Source organism: Hippopotamus amphibius, chromosome 3, assembly GCF_030028045.1.
Source record: "Hippopotamus amphibius kiboko isolate mHipAmp2 chromosome 3, mHipAmp2.hap2, whole genome shotgun sequence".
NCBI classification, from domain to species: Eukaryota; Metazoa; Chordata; class Mammalia; order Artiodactyla; family Hippopotamidae; genus Hippopotamus; species Hippopotamus amphibius.
In genome coordinates, this window is record NC_080188.1 from 169,616,652 (window position 1) to 169,641,983 (window position 25,332).

General features: G+C 40.5%; 1 protein-coding gene across 3 annotated transcripts in view; it reads left to right on the forward strand.

Moving 5' to 3' along the window:
- Window positions 1-1,705: 1,705 nt before the first annotated feature.
- The window catches only part of STX6 (syntaxin 6), a 40,355-nt gene continuing 16,728 nt past the window's right edge, over window positions 1,706-25,332 (forward strand). For all 3 annotated transcript variants that reach the window (XM_057726882.1, XM_057726883.1, XM_057726884.1), the window contains exons 1-3: window positions 1,706-1,981; window positions 17,600-17,769; window positions 19,387-19,481. In XM_057726882.1, the coding sequence (XP_057582865.1) occupies window positions 1,947-1,981; window positions 17,600-17,769; window positions 19,387-19,481 (300 nt within the window). In that variant the 5' untranslated portion in view covers window positions 1,706-1,946. The remainder of the gene's footprint in view (window positions 1,982-17,599; window positions 17,770-19,386; window positions 19,482-25,332) is intronic.

Sequence of the window (25,332 nt, forward strand, 5' to 3'; positions counted from 1 at the left end):
TAATCCCCAGATATGGGCCACCTCTCTCCATAGGGTCTGACAATGGGCCAGACTTTGTGTCTGCGATAGTTCAGATTTTGTCCAAGACACTGGGAGTCAAATGGAAGCTCCACACCGCTTACAGACCACAAAGCTCAGGGAAAGTTGAGCACTTGAATCGGACCCTCAAGACTACATTAGCTAAGCTCTGTCAGGAGACCCAATTAGCTTGGGTCGACATGCTACCCCTTTTCAGTTCCTCATCTCAATATGTTTAGAACCAGAACAGTTTTCTTCCAACAGCTTCTTTTTTTCGCCACACCTGACCTCCTCTCTCCTCTGTGGTCTCAGAGAAGCCTGGAGTCTTTGACTTTCACCTCTCTCCTCCTTAACCCCATTCACTCTCTCATCATGTCTAGTGTTTTGTTTTTTCCTTGGAAACATCTGTCAAGATTTTCTCCTGCCTCTCCATTTACAACTGCTGTCGTCCTAGTCTGGTCCTCACCCCTTCAGGCTAGATGACCACAGCAGCTTCCAGACTAGTTTCCCTGACTTCACTGCCTCACTTCATTGGGGCCTTGGAGTTTCCATGCATTTTTATTTAATCTTCACAACAATCCATGAGATAGATACTATAATTCACGTTTTATAGATGAGGAACCAAATAGTAGAACTCAGGTTCAAACAGGGCTTGTCTGGCTCCAAGGACTCTTCTATCTCCAAAAAGACTGGTACTTTAAGCAAGTCACTTAACCTCCAAGAGTCTCAGATTTCTCATGTGTAAAATACGGATAACAACAGTAACTACCTCACTGTGAGAGCAACCGAGATAACGCTTAGCACAGTGCCTGACACACAGGAAGTGCTCAATGATCACCAGCAGTTACAGTTCACAACCCGCACAGCATATCTAGCATATGAGTTTGAAAACCGTTCTGACCAAAACGCTGTCTGGAATTGCTTTCGAACCACTTAGCTAGGAAGACGTTGCTATACCTGACCCTCTCTTTGTCCCTCAAAAGTTTTCTCTCTTGGGAAACACCATATACTGCATGAAGAAATTACTTTACTGGTCACTTGAAGAATACACAGCAAAAGAAAACACACCCCAGTTTTGTAGAAAGTGCAGATTCTCTGGCACTGCCCCACCCAGCTTGTGTGAGCACAGGAAATCTTGAAACCTCTCTGAACTTCTTTCATCTACTAAATGGGAATGATAATACCTCCCCACTCCCCAGCCCAAGAATGCTGAGACAATGCACATACAGCCCTCAGCGCATTGCTGGATATAGTAAGACCTACATAAAGGAGTTGTGCGACATTATCATATGTCAGATAATGTACACGAGCATGCTTTATTGTAAGTCGAGGAAGAGATGGATTTCTAAATCCACGTTATCAAAAACCTAGTATCAAAAGTAGAAGAAAGGTGAAAGGATTGTGCAAAGCAGTTACTACCGCGTATCTAGGAAACCTGACCGCCTTTCCTGCAAGGGAACAAGCAACTCCTCCCCCTGAATCCTGAGGGGCGAGTCGCGAGACGACGCGCGCTCCCCCACAGCCCCCAGAGCCCCGCCTCCAGGGTCGTGTGACAAGACGCCCAGGCCCCGCCGATGAGGGGCGGGGCCGGATCTGGTCATGTGAGCACGGGTGCGGAAGTGGTGTGGCGGATGGCGTTCGTGATTGGCCGAGGCTGAGAAGCTCGGGGGCGGAGCTAGGCGGCCGGACGGGGCAGGAGGCAGCCGCGGGGGCCGGCGCCAGAGTCAGGGATTTGGTCTGCCGTGCTGACCAAGTGCTGGACCCGCGGCCGGCCGGTGCATCCCAGCCTGCGCACGCAGAAGCTCCGGGTCCCCCAGGCCGAGGCGCCGGCGGCCGCGCGGGGTGGGTGCGGTGGGTCGAGGGAGGTTCGGAGGGCGCGGGCGCCCTGTGCGCGGAGCAGGCGTGAGGCGGCGGGGGGCCGGGACGCCATGTCCATGGAGGACCCCTTCTTTGTGGTGAAAGGGTGAGTATCGCCGAGGGCTCCACTGGAGGAGGTGGCCGTGCTGCCTGCTCGTACCTCCCCGCTCTCCTCGCTGTAGGGGGATGGGAGACAAGTAGAGGCTGGCGAGGGGACAGTGGGGACGGCTTAGCCTTGAGGGCTATGATCAGGCATCCAGAGACACCTCCTCCCCGTTCTACCTGGACTTTGAAACCCGTGCCCCCAATAAAGCCCCCGGGGAAGGGGTCCCTTTTGACCTGTGCGCTGCCTTACAACTTGTTTGGGGGGAGGGGGCGGTTCAGCAGTTCTGCAGGTGGGAAGGGAGACAGGCGTCCCAGACCAAACTGGGGCTGTAGTGGAGCATTGGGCCGTGCTTCGAAGGGGGAAAAACAGCATCTGGGCAGGAAAAGGGAAATGGCCCTCCTGAGCTTTGTAGTTGGCGTGGACGGGGGTGAGCTCCCATTGTCCATTGAGTTCGGAACGCTGGCCCGCAGACTGGTGAGACCACAACATGCCCAGAGGCGTCTGAGCACGTTTGCAGGCCGGGAGGCGGGGGCGCGAGGCTCCGGAAGACAATTCAGTGGGGGAGTTTTTACTGAGTAATGGGAGGGGAGGAAGGCAGCTGGTCAAACTCAGTGATGATGTTGGAAGGAAAACAAAATGAAATCAGCCAAACCAAACTTTCCTTAGCTTTCTTTTAGCACCGGGATTTTCCCACAGTGCTAAAGGAAATGAGTGCTTTCTTTTTAACTCCCTGATTTCATCCAGGCTGTTTGACAGGTTTCCCCCATTTCTTCTGCCTTTCAGACTTGAACAGCCTTAACTTATTTTTCCCTATGAGCTGTTGTGACTCCATCTTTGATTGCTCAATTGTTTGAAGATAGAAACTTTAATTACTTTTCTTATATAGGCTTTGAAGCTATTAAACAAATTCAGGAAAGATCGATTCTTTTGTTCTGTTGTCAGCTTTTGTTTTACATGTCAAACATTAAAGATATGAGAACCACAAAGTTCCCAGAAGATCAATGCTAATAACCATAAAGTGTCCCTTTGCTTTCAACTAGTTGCTATTACCTTCCTATTTCTGTTGGGGTAAAAGCTGACCGGTTGCTTGAGTGTGGGGTTTTGTTTGTTTTAAGGGTTCTTCTAAGAAAATTTAAGTGGTACTTTAGGTGAAATACTCTATTATCAATGATACAGTAAAATGTATATATTTTAATGTTTCCTTAATACTTTCCTTCACCTGACTGATTTAGGTGGGAAAATGTTTAAATTATTAGTAAGATGTGGCCCTCTATCTGGCAAATGTGTTGCTTATTAGAAGGATTGATTTTTAGGAGTTAATTTTTAAATGTTAAAACCGTGTGTTTTTTCCCTTGAATGAACATTCTAAGTGCTTAGGTTGCAAAGGTTATCTCTGGCAGTGGAGGCCATAGATAATCAGAATTTTTTGTTTGATTTTTAATAGAACTTGTGAAAATGCTAGATTGCTCTGCCACCTTGACTTTTTTTTTTTGCTAGTATCCAATACAGTTTGCCAGTGCTTGCTCACTGTTTAGATATCACTGCTTTATTGGAACATTGGCGTGGTAGTCTTGGTTGACTTTTACATCGTTTTAGCTCATGTCCTTAAGATGTCAAAACCTTCTCCTAAGGAAAAGTAAAATTAGCGACATGAGTGTCTCCAGATTATGCAACGGAATATAGGGGAGCCATGTACCTGTTTATTAAAAGTTTCTAAAGTGCACTGTGCAATGTGGAAGTATTAAAGATGCCTAAATTGTGGCCTTTAGTCTAAGAGCTGATAGTGTAATCTGAGAAACAACTCACGCCAGAATTTAGTAGAAGTGACAGGTGGAAATGATTAAGTGCTGAAGTGAATCCTACAGATGATTAAGTCCCCCAGTAGTTAAGAGAAAGGCAACTCATTAGGAATGGTTATGATTGGAAAAGCTTTGAAGGTAGTAGTAGGTCTTGAATTAGGTTTTGAAGATGGCTAGCACTTAGATAATTCAGGCCTGTGTCTCTCTGGACTCATCAAGAAGAGTCTCTAATTGGTCTTCCTGCTTCCAGTCTCTTTCCTCTTGAATCTGCCTTGGTTTTGTTGGATGGATGAGTGCTCTCCAGAATGCAGTGTAAGGCACACATGCCATTTTACATTTCCTAATAGACACAGTAAGAAGTAAAAAACAGGTGAAGTTAATTTTAATGTCATTGTTAACCTAGTATAGTCAAAATATTTCAACATGTGATTAATATAAAGATTATTAATGAAGATTTTACCCTTTTGTGCTGTCTTCAAAATCTCATATGTATTTTACACTGACAGCACATCTCAATTTGGATGCTAAATTTTCATCAGAAATACTTCATTTGTATTTAGAGTTCATTAAACTTACAGTTGAAAAAAATATTCAATAGATTGACATACCCAAATTGTTCTAAATATACCTTAAAAATTTTCGCTAACTGAATTGCTTATCAGTTTTTAAATTTAAATTAATTAAAATTTAGTTCCACAGTCACACTAGCACAGTTAAGCAGTCACATGTGGCTTCCATATTGGGCAGCACAGGTGTAGCTTTTCTAGAATCCAAGCAGGAGTTCCCTACTTAACATCTTTTAGTGGCTGCCTGTTGCCTACAGAATAAAGTCTCAGCACTTCCTGACCCCGGTGATGTAGCCTTCCTCTACCCACCCCCCCACCCCTCACCCTGCTTGCCCTTAGCGCAGAGCTCCAGCTTCACCTGGCTCAGTACAGTGACTGTGACCGCAGGACTGGCTGCTCTTACTCCACAGGCATCCACTCTGCATGATGCACCCACTCAGCTTTCAGGATTCAGTGTTGGCATCTCCCCTGCCTCCAGGAAGTGCTTCTCCTGGCGCCTCTAACACATTATTGCACCTCTTCCTCTGGCTGTCTTTCATTATTTGACGGTGAGCTCTGAGGGTTGGAACTGTTTGTTTTTCGTGTATTTCTAGCCCAGCACCTTGAATATATAGCATAAATGTTGAATAAATTCTCTTTGGTGGTGGTGGTGGTTGAGTGGTGGTTCGTGGATGGAAACACTACGGGCAAAGGCCCTGAGATGGGCATTGTGTGTTTAGAAATCATCAAGGAGAATGTCCCAGGTGGAGTAGGAAGTTTATTTGGAGAAGTAATAATGATAGTTAACATTTAAAGGATGCAACTCCTTTGCCAGGCGTTGTGTGCTAAGTAAGCACTCTATAAGGATTTTTACTTTATAAGAACAGCTCTGTGGTGTGGGTATTAGCCCCACTTTACAGATGAGGAACTGAGGGAGCCCAGAGGGGTTGAGTTACTTCCCCAGGGTCACACAGGTAATAGGTAGTGGACCCAGGATTCAAAATTCAGCTCCCTAATTCTGCTCATACCGTTGACACTTCACAGTACAGGTAGAATAGGATCAAGGAGAATCTCATCTGGAGGCCATTGGAGGTTTTCCAAGCAGGGAAATGACATGAAATTAGGGTTTCAGGAATATTGATTTGGTAGTAGTGTTGGATGCATCATTGTGAAGAAAGATTAAAAAGGAGACCAATTAGAAAGTATTTTAATTTAAATATGTGGTGATTGGCATCTGAGTGTTTGAGGCTACTTTTGTGAGGTTTTGACACTGTCGATGTCGTTTTGTTCAGAGTAGAATCCCAGAACACGGGAGAAAACCACCACAATTGGGCAGCTGGGCTCTTTGGGCAGATGTGGCCCTACCTGGCACAGACATTCACAGTGGTATTTTCACTACCAGAACTCCTAGCTCTACTGAATCAACTCGGGTCTGCTCTTAAGTTGTAGTTTGTCTAGTTGACCCTCTGTTGTATGTTCTCACTGGGTGAGCTTGATTATTCCCATTGTGTCAGGTGGTCCCTATGTATCTGCGCATCCTGCACCCCAGTCACTCTGACCCAGCTCTCCCGAGTGTTTTTCTGTGTTTTCTGCTAATTGTTTGACATCCCCCGTGCTGTGAGGTGAGTATCCCCCCTTTTTTCTTTTCCTTCCCCCTACTTAAAAATGCCTTCCTCCTAGCCCTCCACTCCTGACTCTCCACTGTCCTTCAGTCCCATGTCCACTTGGTCATTGGGTCCTATCAGTGCATCCCCTGGCTATCTCTGGAATCTTCTCTTCCCCCTGGTTTTGGTTCCTCATCCTCTGCCCTAGTTGATGTCCTTGTCCTCTCCCACCTGGACTCTTGAAAGCAGCTTCTTCAGCAAGCTTCATTTGCACAGCTGCCACACGTGACCTCGGAGACAATCAGGTCACAGCGCTATTCGGAATCCTTCATTCTAAAGTACTTACCAAGTGTCTGTTTTCTCTGTGTCAGGGGCTAAGGGTACAGCGGTGAACACACGACATCCCTGTCCTTAAGAAGCTTATATTCTAGGGACAGACAGTAAAAAAATGAACAAATATATGGTATGTCAGGTGGTGATAAATTCTGTCAGAAAAGCAAAGCTGGGTGTAAAGGGAAAGGAAGTGGATATTCTGGGTGTAATTTTTCTTTTTATGTGAGGAGGTGAGGTTTGTTAAAAGAACTGAGCTTTGTTAATCAGTCTGACCCAAGGTTGAAATCTCACTTCTGTCAATTACTTGGTGTAAGTTTGGGCACCTTAATTGTCCTCTCTGAACCTGTTTCTTTATTTACAAAATTGGCTTAACAATGCCTGCATTATCAGTTATGAGGATTAAATGAGTTAATGCATGTAAGTTGCCTCAGCACAGTTTGAGGGCATATATCAAGTGCTCAGGAAACATTCTCTTTAATTGAAATTAATTGATTTTATTTTTGGATGCATTGGGTCTTCATTGTGGTGCGAGGGCTTCTCACTGCAGTGGCTTCTCTTGTTGCAGAGCACGGGCTCTAGTCTCATGAGCTTCAGTAGTTGTGGCTTGAGGGCTCTAGAGCAAAGGCTCAGAAATTGTGGTGCACGGGCTTAGTTGCTCCATGCATGTGGAATCTTCCTGGAGCAGGGATCAAACCTGTGTCCCCTGCATTGGCAGGGAGATTCTTAACCACTGTGCCACCAGGGAAGTCCCAACATTCTCTTTTAAATGTCTGTATGTCTCCATCCAAATGGGCTGCCTTTTTTTTTTTTTTGACTAACATTTAAGGTAATATATGATCATTTTAGAAAACCTAGGAAATAAAAAATATAAAGAAAAGGATTAAAAATTCATTGAAATGCCACCATCCAGAAATAATTAGTTAAAATTTTGGTGTTTTTTTGGTCTGTTTCCCTTAATAGTTTTATGTAATACTATCCATTAGTTTTTTGATCTCTTTTTTTTTTACATGTATATAATAAATGTATCGGTCACTGTCCTGAGAACCTGACAGGGATTGTCTTTTTAATCCTTATGAAGTAGGTATGTACTATTATTATTGTCATCTTTCAAATGAAAACAATGAAACTTGGGAGAAAAAAAAAAAACTTCCAAATTTATAAGCTTGTGATTGGAAAGGCCAGGATTTATATAAGTGGGTATTGTTGTTGTTGTTGTTAATCATGAAGAAATTGGGATCATACTGTCTTACAGGCTTTTCGTCTGTATTTCTTTATCTCCTTAAAATGCCTTTGATGGGGAAGCTTTTTAATGACTGCATTGTATTTTGTCATATAAATGTAATATAATTTATCGCCCAGGATGACGTTTATGATTTCTTAATTTTTCACTATTGCAGTTAATATAGTGGCAAGCCTGCTTGTCGCAGGTCTTCATTGCTGCTCCTGGTTACTCTCGTAGCCTGTATCCCTGCAGCAGGATTGGTCATTCGGAGGACATGCACGTTTTCACAGCTTCTGATGCATTTTACCAAACTGCCCTCCAGGATACACCCCTATCTCACTCTACTCCCCACCCCCCCACCCCCAAAAGCTTGATGAGCCCATTTCCCTAGATCCGTTGCCAGACTGTCTCATTTTAAGTGACTAATTTGCTAGGTGAAGTACACCATATTTGAATCCTGTTGTTTTCATCATTGTGTTCAGTAAAGTCTTACATAGTATTTGATGAGTTGAACCCATTTTGAGTTTTGGGTTCTGTAGTTTTTCCCCCTCTCTTGTTTGCAACTTCTCATTGGAATAAGCCACTAAGAAATTAAGTGGTTAAATATGAGAGTATTTTGGTACCAAGCAAGCAGCTTCTATAGGTAAAAGTCATGAATGTTGTGATTTTTTAATATTTTGCTGATTCAGAGGCTTTGTGTGCCTCAACAGGGATAGTTTTATTTCCAGGTTCTTGGCTGTGGATCAGTGTTGAATAAGGGCTTAAGTAAGCAGATGAGCAAGATAATATATGTTACATTGTATTATTCTCTAACCACCCCTTGTCTAGCCTTAAACACGAGATCATGAGCTCCTTGAAGTCAAGCAGTGTGTGTTTTATTCACAATATTGAGAAAACTATTGGTATAGTCACTGTGAAAAAAGTTATCCTTATTTACAGAGTAATTTTATCCAGTAAAATTGAATATGTCAGGTCTCATTTTCTAGTTTTTAAAAATCAACCAGAATTTTTTTTCTTTTTTTTTTTTTTCTTTTTTTCTTTTTTTGGCTGCACTGTGGCTTGTGGGATCTTAGTTCCCTGACCAGGGATTGAACCCCGGGCCCTTGGCAGTGAGAGTCCTAACCACTTGTACCACCAGAGAATTCCCCAATCAGATGTTTCATTGTAAAAACCACTTTGCAGACATTTGTTACATTGAATTAGGTATTTATTGAATGCCTAATACTCTATTTGGCTCCTGAAATTATAGTGTAGCTTGGAGAACACTACACAGATATATGAAACAGTGTAGGTGACAAGACAGTATGCATTGCACGTAAGATTTTGGAATAGAGCTGAGATGTTGTGGAGATTGAGAAAAAACTTGGAAAGACCTCTGGAGGAGTGTTGGTCAGGGACACTTTAGTGAAGCAAGTAGGGCCTCAATCTGGGCCTTGGAGGAAACGTCTGTTTTTCATTTGCAGAGGTGTAAGGACTCTTCCAGCTGGGGAAGCAGTGAGCTAAAGTCTAGAGCCAGGAATAAGGCCAGGGAGGATGGGAAGAAGACCTGCCAACTGAAACAGATTTTGTTTCAGTGAGAAATCAGGTTGAAGATTAAAGTGGGCCAGTTTGCGGAGGGAGGAGGAGGCGTGGAATACCCAGCTGAGGAGTTTAAATTTAATCTGTTTCCCATTGTAAATTGTTAATCAGGAGGCAGTTTCAACTAGCAGTTACTATGTACTTAACTGTGGTCAGACAGCTTCCGAGGGCTCAAACCCAGGTCTTCTGATTCCACAAAGAACATAGATTTTTTTGGAGGCTTTGCAAAGATGGGATTGAATAGGTCTTGGTACTGGAAGGCGCCTCATGCGCTGGGTCAGAAGAAGCAGAGGCCAGAAGCCAAGAAGTCTGAGCCGCCTGTTCTCTTATTTGTTTAATGAGTGCAGACTAGTTACCATGAAAGTTCTTTCTAAATCTAAAATCTAGTGACGCGGCTTAAGTAGAGGTTGTGCAAGATGCGAAGAGGAAGAGTCAAAGATGATGCTTGTCTAGACAAGTTTCAAATCTTGGGAAATGGTGTCACTATTGACTAAAATGAGGAAGTTAGAGAAGGAAGCAGGGTTTTGTTTTGGTTTTTTCTGCTTTATTTTGTTGTTTGAATACTTGTTTTTTGGTAGGGAGGATATGATTGGTTTGGTTTTAGGCAAATGGAAATCCTATAGGCAGCTAAAAATATAGGAATTAGTCCTGGGTGAGTGGTTAGGGTTGGAAATACAGCTGGGGAGTCATCAAGGGACCTTTTGAACCTGCTACTATTGATGAGCACCTAGAAGCTATAAAATAGTGCTGAGAAATACCGGGACCAGGTGGAGGAAGAGGAAAGAGAGAATTACTAGAAACTAGAAGAGCACGATGTCACTAAAACAAGGAAGTGAGAGTTTCAAGAAAATAGAAAGGCTGTGGTGTCAAGTACACTGGAAATGAGGATGGGTTCAAGTCACCCATGACTTTGACCCGCAGTGTCATTGGTGGCAGTACTGCTATTCCAGAGGAGTTGTGGAAGCAGCAGCAGGTTGAGGTCAAAATAGTATAACTATAGGTAACTAAGGAAAGACGTTTTCCCTCCGGGAGAATTATTGGGAAAGATATTATCACAGTGAAGTTGAATTTGGAAATGGCAGTAAGGTCAAGTGCAGGGTGTTTGTGTGTTTTCCCTTTAAATACAAACAGTGTGAGTGTGGAAGTCAAGCAGTAAAGAGAGCTGCTCACCTAGCCCAAGGAGTTGGAGGTGGAACAGGTTGATGGGATATGGGGTAGGAGGGTGATAGGGTTGCAGAGGCTTGCCCGCCTAGGTTTTGTCGGTTTCATTTGTAGGGTGGAAACCGTCTGCCTTCACTAGGCTCTCAGTGTGCTGATGAAACAGGGACCCCTCTGTACAGAGACATGCAGGATGGGTGCTGCCCCAGATATAGGTGTTGTGGCATATTATGTTTTCCCAAAGCTGGCTGTCCCAATATATATCCTGTCCTATTTGCTTTTCTTAACTTGTGAAGCTGGCATTCTTCTATCAAGCTGGGATCCTCGTTTCTTTTCTTTGAACCCAGGCAGAACTTTGTAACTGCCTCGATTGACAGAATGAGGCAGAAATTGACACTGCTTGACTCCTGAAGCCTGAGTCACAAAAGACAACCAATTCAGCTTCCACCTGTGTCTCTCTGACTTGGGACACGAATCCAGCTATACTGAAGCCACTCTGCTGGAGTACTCACGTGGCGAGGTTAGGCAGACACAGAGATACTACTGAGGAGCACCTGCTCGCGCTGCCCCAGCTGGTGAGTCTTTCAGCTGAGGCCCCAGGCATTGTGGAGCCAGGGACAAGCCAGCTCTTCTGTGTTTGCCACGAATTCCTGACCCACAGACTCCATGCACATAAGAAATGGTCATTTGGTGCCATTAAGTTTTGGGGTAATTGTCATACAACCATGGTAACTGGAATGGATGCCAGTTAAGAGCCTACCAGCATGGTCAGAGGAGAAAGGAGAAACCAAAAGGCTGCTGGAGGCTGCATTATGATCATCCTGCAGTTTCTTGGCACAACTGAATGACAGATTCGGGAAAACAAAAGCTCCCTAATAGCTGAAATGCTTCTTCCTCCCATTACCAACAAACGTAATGAGATCCAGATAAGAAATGATTTTATGGACATCTGGATGTATTGCCTGAAGCCCTAAGAGTTGGTTGGGATGGTGAGCCTTTCACCATGGTGAAACAGACTGAAATGTTATATGGGAGGGACTCAACTAGCAGTGACCAGGGGTTAGTGCTGGGCTGGCTTCAAAAACAAACTGGGGGGGACTTCCCTGGTGGCACCGTAGTTAAGAATCTGCCTGCCAGTGCAGGGGACGTGGCTTCGAGCCCTAGTCCAGGAAGAACCTGCATGCCACAGAACGACTAGGCCCGTGTGCCACAGCAACTGAGCCTGTGCTCTAGAGCCCATGAGCCACAACAGCTGAAGCCCACATACCTAGAGCTTGTGCTCCGCAGCAAGAGAAGCCACCGCAATGAGCAGCCCCCACTTGCCGCAACTAGAGTAAGCCTGTGCGCAGCAATGAAGACCCAACGCAGCCAATAAATAAATTAATTAATTAAAAAAAAACAAACTGGGGGACTTCCGTGGTGGTCCAGTGGTTAAGACTCCACGCTTCCAATGCAGGGTATGCAGGTTCAATCCCTGGGAACTAAGATCCCACGTGCCACATGGCGTAGCCAAAAAAAACCCAAAACTCAGTTGGTTAGTCCTGCCAGTGTCAACTCTTTACTTATAAAAGGATGGAAGAATCCAGTTTTGAAAGCTTGGATGAAAGCTTTATTTTGGCCTAAAAGATACAGTCTTCAACAATGTGGACTGTGTTTTCATTTCTGACAGTTGCTTACTGGGGAAGAAGCTCTGTGTTACAAATGGTCCCACAGGCATTGGCGTGGCTTGCAGTGAAGGACCTTCACTGTGGTTGTCATAGGGAGTTCATATCCCTGAATACGATGGGTCCCCTCATTTTGATGGGCCGTTTGGTGGACAGCAAGGGAAAAGAGGCTCATCCCTAGTATTTCCAACGCTGTGACTCTTGCTACCCATGAAATGTGTAAGACAAAACTGACTTTGGAAGCATCTGCAACAGATGTGGGGACAGGACATCTGCTTGACTGTTGTGGGAGATAGCTATCCCTCTCCTTCAAGGGATTGAAAGATTCCTCGGGGTCAGGAGCTAAACCTGTAATTCCTTGGAAAGCGATTAGCAAGTTTTTGGTGAAATGGTGTCCGACATGATCCCCAGAGCTGTCTGTGAGCAGATTATTTACCAAGAAAATTGCTAGGCTGAGGAGCTCCAAAAATTCAAGGTATACATGGCACCTCATAGAAAGTTCTGAATGTCAGACTTTAATCATTCCCATTACACACTTGGAAGAAAAACCAGAAAATAGCTAAACCAAACTCTATAGGAAAAAGGGGCACTATCTTGTGATTTTGACCTTTCTGGAGACCACAGATGAAAGTGCATCACTGTTGACTAAGGAGTCAGCAGGTGCAGCACACTCCTTGGGCTCACTCTGTGGCCAGCACTAACCGTGGAGCAGATGCTTCTGGGCACGCATGTGTGGGACGTGCCTAACTAGCCAGTTCATGCAGAAACAACTCCCTTACCTTTCCTGAGAAAGTAGGTGAAGAAAATGCAACCAGCTCTTCTGTATTGAAACCCTCACAAATATCAAACAGCTGACATGCTTATATACTCCTCAGTCCTCTTCATCCATTTACTTGGAATGACAGGTGATTCTAAACATTTAGTCCCAAATATTTACAAATAGTTCTGAATTGAGCAGGTTGTCTCACTAGGTAGGATTTTGTACGTTGCTACACGTGTCTTGTGTTTCTTGAAACTGTTCAGAAATCCTAAGTTCTTTTCGATATTCTGGTTACCATTAATATTTGGCTTAAAAATAAGTTTTGTTTGTGACACGTTTTTTTCTCCATTCATACCTTCTTTTTCAGGCTAATGCTAAGCTGAAATGGTATTAGAAGAAGAAAAACTGGGAGATGTTTTAAACTTTGAGGGACCGTGTTAGTTGCTATTAAGATAGGATTCCTTGACACACTGCAGGTTCTGGCTTTTCAAGATGTGAACCATTGCTGGCAGTTCCCACCTTTGTGATCCCTTAAGACATGTCTTAGAAATGTAAAATAAGACAGCTTTGACTTTCTTATATCTGTGCTACTACAGGAAAACTAAAAATGAAACCTCTTTTAAAAAGAGATTGAGAGTGGAATAAGCCAGGTCACTGGCCAGGCCTGTGGGGTTTTGAATGTTATCCTGGGGTTGCTTTGTAGCATTTTTCTAATTCCTCCCATTTCTTTCATTCCTTCTTTAGGACATGCTCAAGTTCTTGCATGCTTAAGGATTCCTTGCTTTCCCTCTCTGCTTCTAGCATTGAATCTGCCCACCTGCCCCTCCTCCCCTGCAAATCTGAGTATCAGTGTCTTTAGAGTTGTGGTTATGAAAGTGTGGCCCTTGGATCCCAAAGGGGTCTCAAAATCCTTTCATAGAAGAGCCCCTCAGCTTAAAATGCTTTTCATGACACTTCTCAAATATTATTTGCTTTTTTTTCATCATGTTGGCATTTGCACTGATGGTACAAAAGCTGTAACAGGTAAGCTGCTGGTGCCTTAGCCAAAGTCGAGGCAGTGGCACCAAACTGTACTAGTAGTAGTCATTGTATTCCTCCCTCACAGTGAAAAAGAAAAAAGAGAATTATATTCCCTTAAGAATGTTCTTCATGAAACAGTAAAAAAATTAATTTTATCAAATCTTGATTCCCAAGAACATTCCCACCCCCCCTTTTTTTTCCCCTTAACAAAGTTGGTATTGTACATGTGGGTTTCTAATCTGCTGTCTGTCTGTTATGTTGTTGTTGTTGTTTTGGCTGCACTGCGCGGCTTGCAGGATCTTAGTTCCCCAACCAGGAATCGATCCTGGGCTCCCAACAGTGGAAACTTGGAGTCCTAACCACTGGACCACCAGGGAATTCCCAACTTTTCCTCATTTTTTAAAAGTTATAATTTACCTACAGTAAAATTGACTCTTTTTAGTATATCCTGTGAAATTTGACAAATGCATATAGTCAGTAACCACCATCTCCACAAATAAGTTGCAGGACATGTCCATCACCCCTAAAAGTTTTTCTGTGTTCCCCTTACCCCATGCCTAGCGCCTGGCAACTACCGATCTGTTTTCTGTCCCTGTATTTCTGCCTTCTCCGGAATGTTACAGAAATGAAATCATACAGGGTGTGACCTGAGCCTAACGTCTCACACTTTGCATAATGCGTTTGAGATTTGTCCATATTGTTGCATGTATTTGTGTTTTTTTCCTTTTTATTGCTGAGTAGTATGTCCATTCCTTAGTTGAAGGACATTGGGTTGTTTTCCATTTTTGACTGTTATGACTAAAGCCACTATAAGAATTTGCAGGTGGTTGTGTGAACCTGTGTGTTTTTGTATCAAAACCTGTGTGTTTTGAACCTGTGGCATTGTTGGGTCATGGTAAGTTTGTGTATGTTTAATTTTAAGAAACAGCCACACTGTTTTCCAGAGTGGCTGTACAGTTTTGTGTTCCTGCCAGTAATGCGCAAGAGTTCCAGTTACTCCACCACCTGGTCAGCACTTGGCATTGTTGGTTGGTTGTGTGAAGCCTTTCTAAGTTTGTAGTGGTATCTCATTGTGGATTTACTTTGCATTTTTCTAATGACTAATGATATTGGGCATCTTTTCATGTGCTTAGTTATCATTTGTGTGTTGTCTTTGGTGAAGTGACTTTTCAGATCTTTTGCCCATTTTTAAACTGGGTTTTCTTATGTTTTGAGAGTTTTTAAAAACATATGTTGTATATACAAGTCATTAATCAGACATCTAATTCACAAATTTCTCCCAGTCTTAGTGCACATTTTAATACTTTGTGTGACAAAATGAAAGAGTGCAGGAAACACATTTGCTGTATTGTAAGCTAAGATGGCTGACTGCAGGGAAAGCACTTTTGTGATCCAATTGTGAGCTGAAAGAGTTTGTTTTTTCCTCCACAGAATCTCATTTTTTCTTCAAAGAATGACCCACAAACTAGCTATTGAGACTTGCAGTGTTCACAAATCTCAAAATTATCTAAAAGAAATTTTGAGATTTTTCTCAAAAATGAATGAGGTGAACCTGTCACTTCTTAGAAAATAACTGACAGTATTTTTGCGAATGATGAAATTAAAGCCTTTTTTAAAAAAATAGAATTTTGGAAAGCTTGTATCAACTACTGTCATCTTACAGAGTCCCAATAGTTTAGTTTTTCTGTTAGGATTGGTGGTGATATTATTATGTGATTTTGGTTATTATATAATGAAATGAGTCAGCATTTGGAAGATCTTTGATGCTCAGTAAACTAATACTTTACAAATGACCAGTATGCGATGCTGTAAAATCATACATGGGTAAGAGGTCCATTCGCAATACCAGATGGAGCAGTGGGTTGTAATGTATGAGAGTACACAACATCTTTGGTACAGTTTCACCTTCCACATTGCAGCTAACCTTTAAGAAACTGCCAGTTGTCGAGTTTTCGTATAGTGTCAAGAAAGAATATCCACAATTATCTGAAAAGACTGTTAAAATACTCCTCCCTTTTCCAACTGCCTATCCGTATGAGGTTGAATTTCCATCATATATTTCAACCAAAACGTCTGTCAACAGACCAAATGTAGAAGCAGATGTGAGAATCTACCTGTCTACTCTTAAACCAGATATTAAAGAGATTTGTAAAAATGTGAATCAGTGGCACTCTTCTCACTAAATACTTTTGTTTTAGAAACTTTTTTGCAAAAACATTAACATAGTAATTTCATTGTTATGTTTGATTAATTGATACATATTTTTAAATATCTGTTTGAATTTCTAATACAGTAAGTGGTAGTCAAGAGCCCACATCAATCTGAGTTCTTTGGGGTCTTCAGTAACTTTGAAAAGTACAAAAGAGCCCTGACACCAAAAATGTTTATGCTGCTTAAGAGGTTAACTCTGACATCCTAGTTGTCTACTGGTGTGGAGAAGGTGGTATGCCCTAGCCTGAGGCTTCAACTTCTCAAAAAGGGATTCAGATTTCCTTTACAGAACTGATAATTTTCATATTCTTTAGAGTGAGATATCATTTTAGATCCCTTTTTAACTCTGTCCTGTATTATCATAGAGGATATTCAACACTTAAAAATAAACTATGGGAAAACGTATACCTCTTTATCAAATCAGCCAGAAACCTCAGTAAAGAGTAAAAATAGTAGATTTACATCTCACTTACTTAGTGCTTCCTCTTTTTGTCTCAAATAGAGTTTCTCTTTAGCACTGAAAGCATAAGGCTGATATGAGAGAGGCACTGAAGGGACTTGTCTAACCCATGAACTGGCTATGAGCATAACCTTGGTAGAGTCGTTGCTGGCCCCATAGCTTTGTGATTTACTCAGCTCAGCCCAATGGCTGTATTCTCTATTCAGTATTCAGCTTTTTAGCTCTCATCAGTATTCACAGTCCAAAATATTGTAAGTCACTTTTCTTCATTTTGTTAGTGCTGTCTCCTCTGGTACTTGAAGTGTCAGAGGGTGTAGGATGCATGTGATTTCTGTTTTAAAGCCATAGACAGCAAACACACTGATTGAACACCCAGAAGAATTGGTTAAGAAATCATAGAAGGATCAAAACAGATCTCTTAGTTTAGGAGCATGAAGGTTATAATCTTTGTACACAGGAGCCCATGATTATAAAGTAACTCCTTTTTGGCTTTTATATGTGGTAATGTTAGATTATAATATTTAAACGCTGGATATTGACCCAAAGGTGAGGGGAAAAGTTTTTAAGACCTTGTAACTGTATCTAAAAGCAAAATAGTCCATAGCACTTAATGGTCTAGTCTCACTCCCTAAACATGAAGCACACTAATCTGCTCTACAGAGTTGCTTAATCCAGGAAAGTAGATATATTTAAAGCTAATAACGTTTGGAAATCTTATAATGAGATTTTGGATTTGAATATGTCTCAGATTAAAATACTTACCTTCTAAAAGACTAGCTGTGTAAGAGTAACCCTTCCTGCTACCCTTTTTTACCCCTTTCCACACCAGCCTCCCCAAGAAAAGGAAAGTGTTTTAGAACCTTTTCTTCTGAATATGAATTACTTCACACCAACTGGCAATATGTGTGATTGTTAACGGCCCTTTAGTTAATTTGTATTATAGCTTCTTAGACTATTAAGTATAGTCCGTTAGAAAAATTGAAGTTTGTCCTTTGCAAACAAACTCGATATTATAGCTGCTTAAGTAATGGCTGTTTTATTTTGAAATCAGCTGACAACATAATACTCAGACTATCATTTTAAAGTTTTGAACTTTGATATTTGTCCATGAAGAGCCTTCTTTAATGGCTTAAAAACCCTTTGGGGAATGGTGGTTGCTGAGGATGGTGTCTGATTGTAAAGGTTAGCCTAAGTCTTGCAGTAACTTGTTCGTGGCATGTGTTCATAGCACTCATTTCTCCCCTTTCCCTTCACTTGGTTACAGAGAGGTACAGAAAGCAGTCAACACTGCACAGGGATTGTTTCAGAGATGGACAGAGCTTCTCCAGGACCCATCCACAGCCACGAGGGAAGAAATCGACTGGACCACCAACGAGCTGAGAAACAACCTCCGCAGCATAGAGTGGGATCTAGAGGACCTTGACGAAACCATCAATATCCTTTTCTGCCGTTTCTGTGCCACGTGAGGCAAACAGACGAACAAGTTTCCATCCAGATGTCTCAAGTACATAGATTAGATATTACCCTTTGTCATCGATTGATGTTGCTCTTATTGGTACCATGATACACTTAAAATTGTTGGCCAGCAGGCTAAGGTAGAGTAGCCAGATTCTGCTCCCAGTGCATGACAGATCCTGCAGCATGGGGGCGGCATAGTGCAGTGGTTTTGAGCGTGGACCCTAGAGTCAGACTGAGTGTTCAAGTCCTGGCTCCACCAGTTACTGACTGTGACTTTGGGCACATTGCTGTTCAGTAGAACATTAGGAGAACAGTTGTACCTAACTCATAGGGTTGTTCAAAGTTTATTAGGTAAAGAGCATGTTATACATTGGTAATTAGAGATCAGAAAATCTTTCTCTGGACTCTTTTCTGTTCAATGCCAGTGAGCATTAGAGAGGCATCTTGTATCATGAAACTGCATTTATTAAAGCAGATCTATTATGCTAAGCATTCTGTTGCTGTTAAGTAAGTCCGCTGATCTGACTGATGAACAGAGAACTGTAAATGCTAGATTATATGGCCTTTTTTTCAACTGGAAAAATCCCATTTAATCAGAACTTCAGATTAAAGATAGGCCATTTGTATGTTCTGAGTTCTGTTTTGTTTTTTCTAAATGTCATAAAACATAAAGGCGACCAGCTTTTGTCAGGATCACTGTAGTCAGCACACCAGCTCATATACAGTTGATGTGCGAAGTGCATAATTTCTATTAATCATAATGACCCCGGGGCATCTTTTAAATTATTCAAAGACAAATGTGTTCTCTAAAAGTAGTGGAACAAGGTATGTGAGGGGGTGGGATCAAAAGCACAGTTACAGGAAAATGTCTTCCCTTGAGATAGGAGAGAAGAGAAAAAGATTGGGGGAGATAGAGAAGTTGTGAGATAAAGAGAACAAAAGTTTTAATAGATACTCGTCATTCAGCAAATAGTTATTGAGTGTGCTATGTGCTGGACGATTTGTTAGTTGCTGAGATTGGATTGATTAGCAAAACTGTACCAACCTTGTAGAATTTATGGTGAGGGGAGAGAGGTTTGGGGATGGCATTAGTCAAATAATAGCACAAGTGTATACTTGTAGATGATGAGAGATAAGTACAGAGAGCCGTGTGAGTGACACAGGGCAGCAGAACCAGGGGGTGAGGAGAGTGACACAGAAGAAGCCTTAATCTCGAAGAAGCAGAGTTAGCTTCTTGATAGAAGTGAAATGGTTTGGAATGGCAAATGAAAACAGCTTGCAAAAGCTGTTCTGGGAAAGGTCATCTGGAGTCAAAGAAGTGCTAGCAGGCATCTGGAAGAGCCCAGCTCAGCAGTCGTCAGACACCCATGGGTTTGTAGTGAACCCAGGCAGGTCATCTCTGCCTTGAGGCACAAGGATCCTCATCTAGCTATAGGCAGAGAAAGTTTGGGAATGATTAGTGTCAAGTTGACTGTGTTGAGAAGCGCTGGGCCAGATTTTATTGCTTGCCTGTGAGAGATTCTCTGGTTTAACACGATACTGGTTCTTAGGTTTTTGATGATGAAATTGCTCTACCTTGACTTTTTGACCCACGCATAGTCGAAGCAAATCCTAGAAAATTTAACCTCGATGCAACCGAATTGAGTATAAGAAAAGCCTTCATCACAAGTACTCGGCAAGTCGTCAGGGTAAGGAATGTGATCGTGTTGTGTTACTTGTGCAAGAAATAGCCAGACTTCTCTGAACTCTTTCCCTTAATTTAAACTAAGCGGTCAGCTCTGAAACCTCTTTTTTAATATGAATTAAATGTCAGTTTTCCACAAGTAATTTCTCTGATTGAAAAGAAATCTGCTCTTAGTATTGTCAGGCTTACTTCTCAGAGCCAAAATGAGAGAGTAGACTGCTGGCTTTGGGAAGGTTACTGTATCCTTGCTGCCCGTACCATTCCTTCCTCCAAATCAGTTATCTTTTTTCCTCTCTATTTTTTGGTATACTGTATTTCTAGACAGAAGGAACTGCTATTGTAGAAACCATTTGGCTTCCTGATTGATTGGTAATCACTTTACATTGTGAAGAGTACTCTTACTGGGTTTGGATGGCGGCCTCTTCCACCATCTGAATTGCTTCTGAAACTCTTGCAACCCAGTTACTGACATTTCCATATACAACTGCTTGACAGCCTTCCGGGAGTTATCCAGAGCAAGCAGGCACCTATCAGCATGTAAAAAAGTCAGTCCAAGTGAACAGATCTTTCATCGCAAATCATTTAGATAATAACCTATTGTTAAAAAACCTGAGAGAAAATAGTGTTTAAGTGAAATCTTGTATCGTTAGGATATGTTTGTATTTTGAAACTATATGGCTAAGCCAGTTGATTAGCATAACTAGATGTAAGAGAACCAGCTGTCTTTAACATATGTACTAGAAAGCAGCTTTCTTGAATAAAAAGACTTGGGATCATACCAGTGCTAACATATGGCTTTTTAAGAGTCATCTTAGGCAGGAACCTTGGTGTGCGTTTGCCAAAGACTCCATGTCATGTGATTCCCTTTTGAAATTATTTCAAATGGTAGGTTATCACTGAACTTTAAATATTCTTGTTCCTTGCTTTACTCATTAGCTGTCTTTCTGTATCCATGTCCCTATTTTGATTAGAAATAAACCCTCGTTTGAATGGGGCAGTAACCTTTTTAGACCCAGGTGCCCTATCTAGACAATGAACATTTGGATCACACACTCCAAGTCTCTAGCCAGTTCAGAGGCTATTCTGAAAAGGAAGTATTGTTGTTAGGTGATGTATTTTTTTGATAAGGTAAATAATTTCCCAATTACTTATTTTATAAATGTAGCGTGTGTTTTTAAAATTTTTTGTGATAGATTTTTCTGAAAATGACTTCTGTAGATGTTGGTATTTAAATGGTGCCTTGCAGTGAAATGTATATTCTTGACTTTAATCATTGTGTTTGTTCTTTCTGTAAGGTAGCACTTGTAAATTCTGCAGATTGAAATTCAGAGGTCAATATAGTAAAAGTTAAGTGAGTTGGTATAATTGAAAGTATAATTCAAAGTTCGTTTTCTAATATTTGAAAAGCTTTTTCAAGTACGTTCTTTGAAAGAAGTATTCTAAATCAAGTCCATACTTTACAGTTTTGCAGTCCTTTTCAGAGCTGATTTCTAAACTTTCCTCAACTGTGTGATCCAACTGAATGTTTTAGAGTTTTTAATAATTCTTCTCATTTATGACTCCTTTCTGGAAGCTGTTGCTATTTGCCAGTGGTGGGTTAATAGTACCTGAGTTTTTGCTTATCATATTTTAATAAATTCTAATCAAGGTTATGTGGGAGAGAAGGAAGTGGTAATTGATGCTAACTTGATTTAAAAAGAAAAGGTGTTGTGTTGATTTAGTATTATTGCACTTAGCTGAATAGTATTTGCATCCAGAACTCTCTGGGTTCCACTTGGCATTGATAGCGCAGGATCAGAGAGTTAATAGTTTTGGGAAGTGAAACACAAAACCAAGCTCAGATTAGGGATTTGTGCATCACAAGTTTCTGTAAGCTCTGTCACTGTTATCAGTGGGTTTTCCTTTAGTTGCTTAAAGGAATGCATTTGGCTCCCAGGTTGATGCCAGTTGTGCTTTCTCCTTCTTAGGGCAGTCAGTGATACATTGTACATTTTTTGTTGCTGTGCTAGCTGAAGAACTAAATCTTTCTCTTGTGTTTCTTCTCCATTGATGTCCACCATTTTTGCTTTTTAATGTCATTTTTGTTTATCATCTCAATATCCACTGTTTTTGCTTTTTAATAAATCATTTTTGTTTAAAGAGGCTTTTCCCAAGCATCTGTTGGGTTTGTGCAGTTTTTATTGTTTTGCTGTCAGTTTTTACTAAAGAAAGCAAAACATTCTTGTTTTTGTGTGTATAGCCTTGGTGTTTTTGAGGTAATCATTTTTACATTTGTGGAGTCACCTATACATCAGAGATTTCTCATGTGAAATGTGTGTGTTATGGAAGTCTATTGCAGAAGTGCCATTGGGTCAATTCAGTAGTGAAAGGTTTTGCAGTGAATGGCAGAACAGTGAGTGAGAGGTGAGGAGACCTGAGTTCTAGGCTCAGCTGAGGTCTTAATAAATTTTCAACGTAGCAAGTGATTTAGCTACTCTGGATATCAGTTTTCTTTATCAATTAAATGATCCTCACGTTCTCTCCAACTTTGTTTGAACTTTCAAAGGCAATCAGAACTATAGCACCACCTCCCCAAAATCCAGCCTCTTCAAACCCAGGAATTGTTTATAGTCGATTATAAGTCAAGATAGAAATGGCTTTGGTTAATCAAAAAGGGTGAGGCATACTCTGTGGGTACAGATGATGCTGGGATGTGAGACTACTGAGTGGCAAGCACTGCAGTTTGTAGTGCGCCATTCGCTCAGCTTGGAAGACGGCATAAAATGGGCACAGGAGCATAAACAACCAGGACATTCGTTGTTCTTTTGGCAGGTGAACCATTTTTATCAGTACTAACTGCTTTCTTGACTGCTTGTTCTAAACTTCTTGTATTAGAAAGATGATGAGGGAGTTTCCTGGCAGTCCACTGTTTAGGACTCTGCACTTTTACTGCCAAGGGTCCAGGTTCCATCCCTGGTTGGGGAGCTAAAATCCCTCTCAAGCTGTGCAGCATGGCCAAAACAACAACAGCAAAAAAAAAATTTTTTTTTTTTTAAATAAAAAAGAGTAATTATGTTTTGGGCATGTCAGGTTGTTACAAAATGCATCAAACTGTTTAGCAACGTAGCTTAAAATTCCAAATCCTACTAAGAAGGTAATCTGTGGTATGGTATCTGGCAACTTTTACACTACATAGAAAAAGTGCCATCCTAAAAGTGAAAGCCATGGTTCTTTACCTTCTGCCATGGCCCCATTGACCATCAGAGCTAACACACACCCACATACACATTTTATGAAACAGAAAATTTAAAAACTAGAACTTTTAAATGTGTATTTCATTAAAGTAATGCGTGCTCATTTTAAAGAAAATCAGAAAAAGTTTACAACAGGAAAAAATAGAAAAAGAAACCTAAACTCAAAATAAGACACATAAACACAAAACTTTGTTGTGTTTTTACATAGTTGTGATCATACTGTTATGCAACATAAGCATTTTTTATTTTAATTTTTAAAATTAAAAGTAATGCATACTTACTATTTTTAAAATGCAGATAATTTTGATCAAGAAAGGTGAAATGCCCCCTCTATTCTATAATTCCACTCCCTAAAAAAAAAAAATCACAGTTTTAAATATTTTTTTCTAGCCATTTTATAGACATTGAAGTACACTTTTAAAAGAAATGATATATTAGGCTGTAATTTTTTTTTATGAAAAAATATTGTGGACATAGTCTTATCTATCAATACAGACAAATCTAGACCAGTGTTCTCCAATAGAAATACTAAAATGCAAGCTATCTTTAATTTTCTAGTAGTCATTTAAAAAGTAAAAAGAAACAGGTGAACTTAATGTATTTTTTGACTTAGTATATACAGAAGATTATTATTTAAGTATATAATCAATATAAAGACAATAGATTTTAAAAATTAAAAAAAAATTTTTTTTTACTAAAACTTCTAAATCTGGCATATATTTTACACTTAAGCACATCTCAATTCAGAACTGAACTTTTCATTGGAGCTGCTTTATCTGTATTTAGAATTTATAATACAGTTGAAAAGTTTGATTTGCATACCCAAGTATTTTCCAGACATATGTAAAAGTTTTCCAGTAGCTGAATTTAAATCTAAATTAATTAAAATTTAATAAAATTAAAAGTTTAATTCCTCAGTTGCACTGACTCCATTTCATGTGCTCAATACGTAACTGTAATTGGCTAACAGCTATTGAATAGAGTAGATTAGATTATCCTTTTTAATGGTTGCATAGTTTATTAATCCCCACAATGACCCTATAAAGTATTATCTTATACAGAAGAAATAAGAACTTAGAAAGACTAATTTGCCCAACTTTGCATGGTTATTAAAAAGCATAACTAAGCTTGAACCCAGGTCTTTGACATGAACCTCTTCTCTAACCTGGTTTTATTATGATTTGTTTGATCATTGACCCTATTGGTAGATATTTAGGTGGTTGTTAATTTTTGGCAATTGCAAACCATACTTCAGGAATGATCTTTGTGAGCATATCCTAGGTATTTAAGTACTGAAAAGTTCAGTGAAAATGCACATTTTAAACATTGGCTACTGTTTTCAGAGTATCCTTAAAAAGACCTTATCAATGATGTTTCTAATAGCAGAGTGTAGATTCCATATTTCTTAATACCTACATCAACACTAAGTAGTCTTCATCTTTTTCATCTTTCCCAATCTAAGTGGGGAAAATATCCCTTAGCTTGTACTTCTTTGATTATTAATAGGTTAGTGCATCTTTTCACGTTTGATCATTTGTGTTTTTCTGTGAATTGTCTGTTCACGGAACTCTCTTCCTAAGTGTAATGTCTAATACATATTACATTGTATGTGTTTACGATAAGTTACTATTCTCTTGTTTGGATATGATGCTTATTTCTACTTTTCTTTCATATTATAAATAGCACTGCAGTGTACATCTTTGCATATCTGTCTTGGTATATATTTTATATTTCCTTAAAGTAAATCCTATTAAAATTACTGGATCAAGGCAGTGGATATTTGTTACAAATATCAAAGTTCTTAATACAAAATGCCAAATTTATTTTCAAAGAATTGGTCCAGTTTACCTTCCAGCCATTGTTCAAGAGCAGTAGTTTTTTTTAAAACATTTTTATTAAATTATAATAGTAAAGAAAAGTACACGCACCCCAAGTATTATACAGCTTGAAGAGTTTATAAACTAATCAGAATCATGGAAGCAGCACCCAGAAGCGTTCCAGAGCATTCCCAGCGCCCCCAGAAGCCCCCATGTGTGATTTACCCTCATCACTTCCCCCCTCACCGTCCTACCTTCTAACAGCAAAAACATTTCTATAATAATGTTCGGAGTTCAGGTGGAACTTCAAAGTCACTTTTTCCATACCTCTGTGCTGATATTTTTATTATGCAAGTAATGTTCATTATTTTTAAAAAGACTATTGTAAAATATAGTAAATGCATTTTTAAAAGCATGTATTATCCCATCAGTGAACAATTCAGATACTTGCTTTGTATTGTTATTAATATATATTAAATAAAGGGGATTGTACTGTTCATATTGTTTGATTGAATATCAGAATGCCATCTTAAACTCTAATTTAACTGATAATTAGAAAAGAAATCTGCAGTCCAGGAGATAATACCATAATGGTCTCCTTTGAAGGCTTCTAGAATTCGTGTGGATCAGAGCTGCTCAAACAACTTCTCACCTGGGAGACTTGTTAAACTGTACCTTAGAATCTGTCTTAGTAGGGCTGGGTGGGGCCCCGGGACCTGCATTTTTAACTACACCTCAGGTGACTGACTCAGGTAAATCTCAAACATTTAAGAAACATACCTTATATCACTAAGTTTCCCTTGTT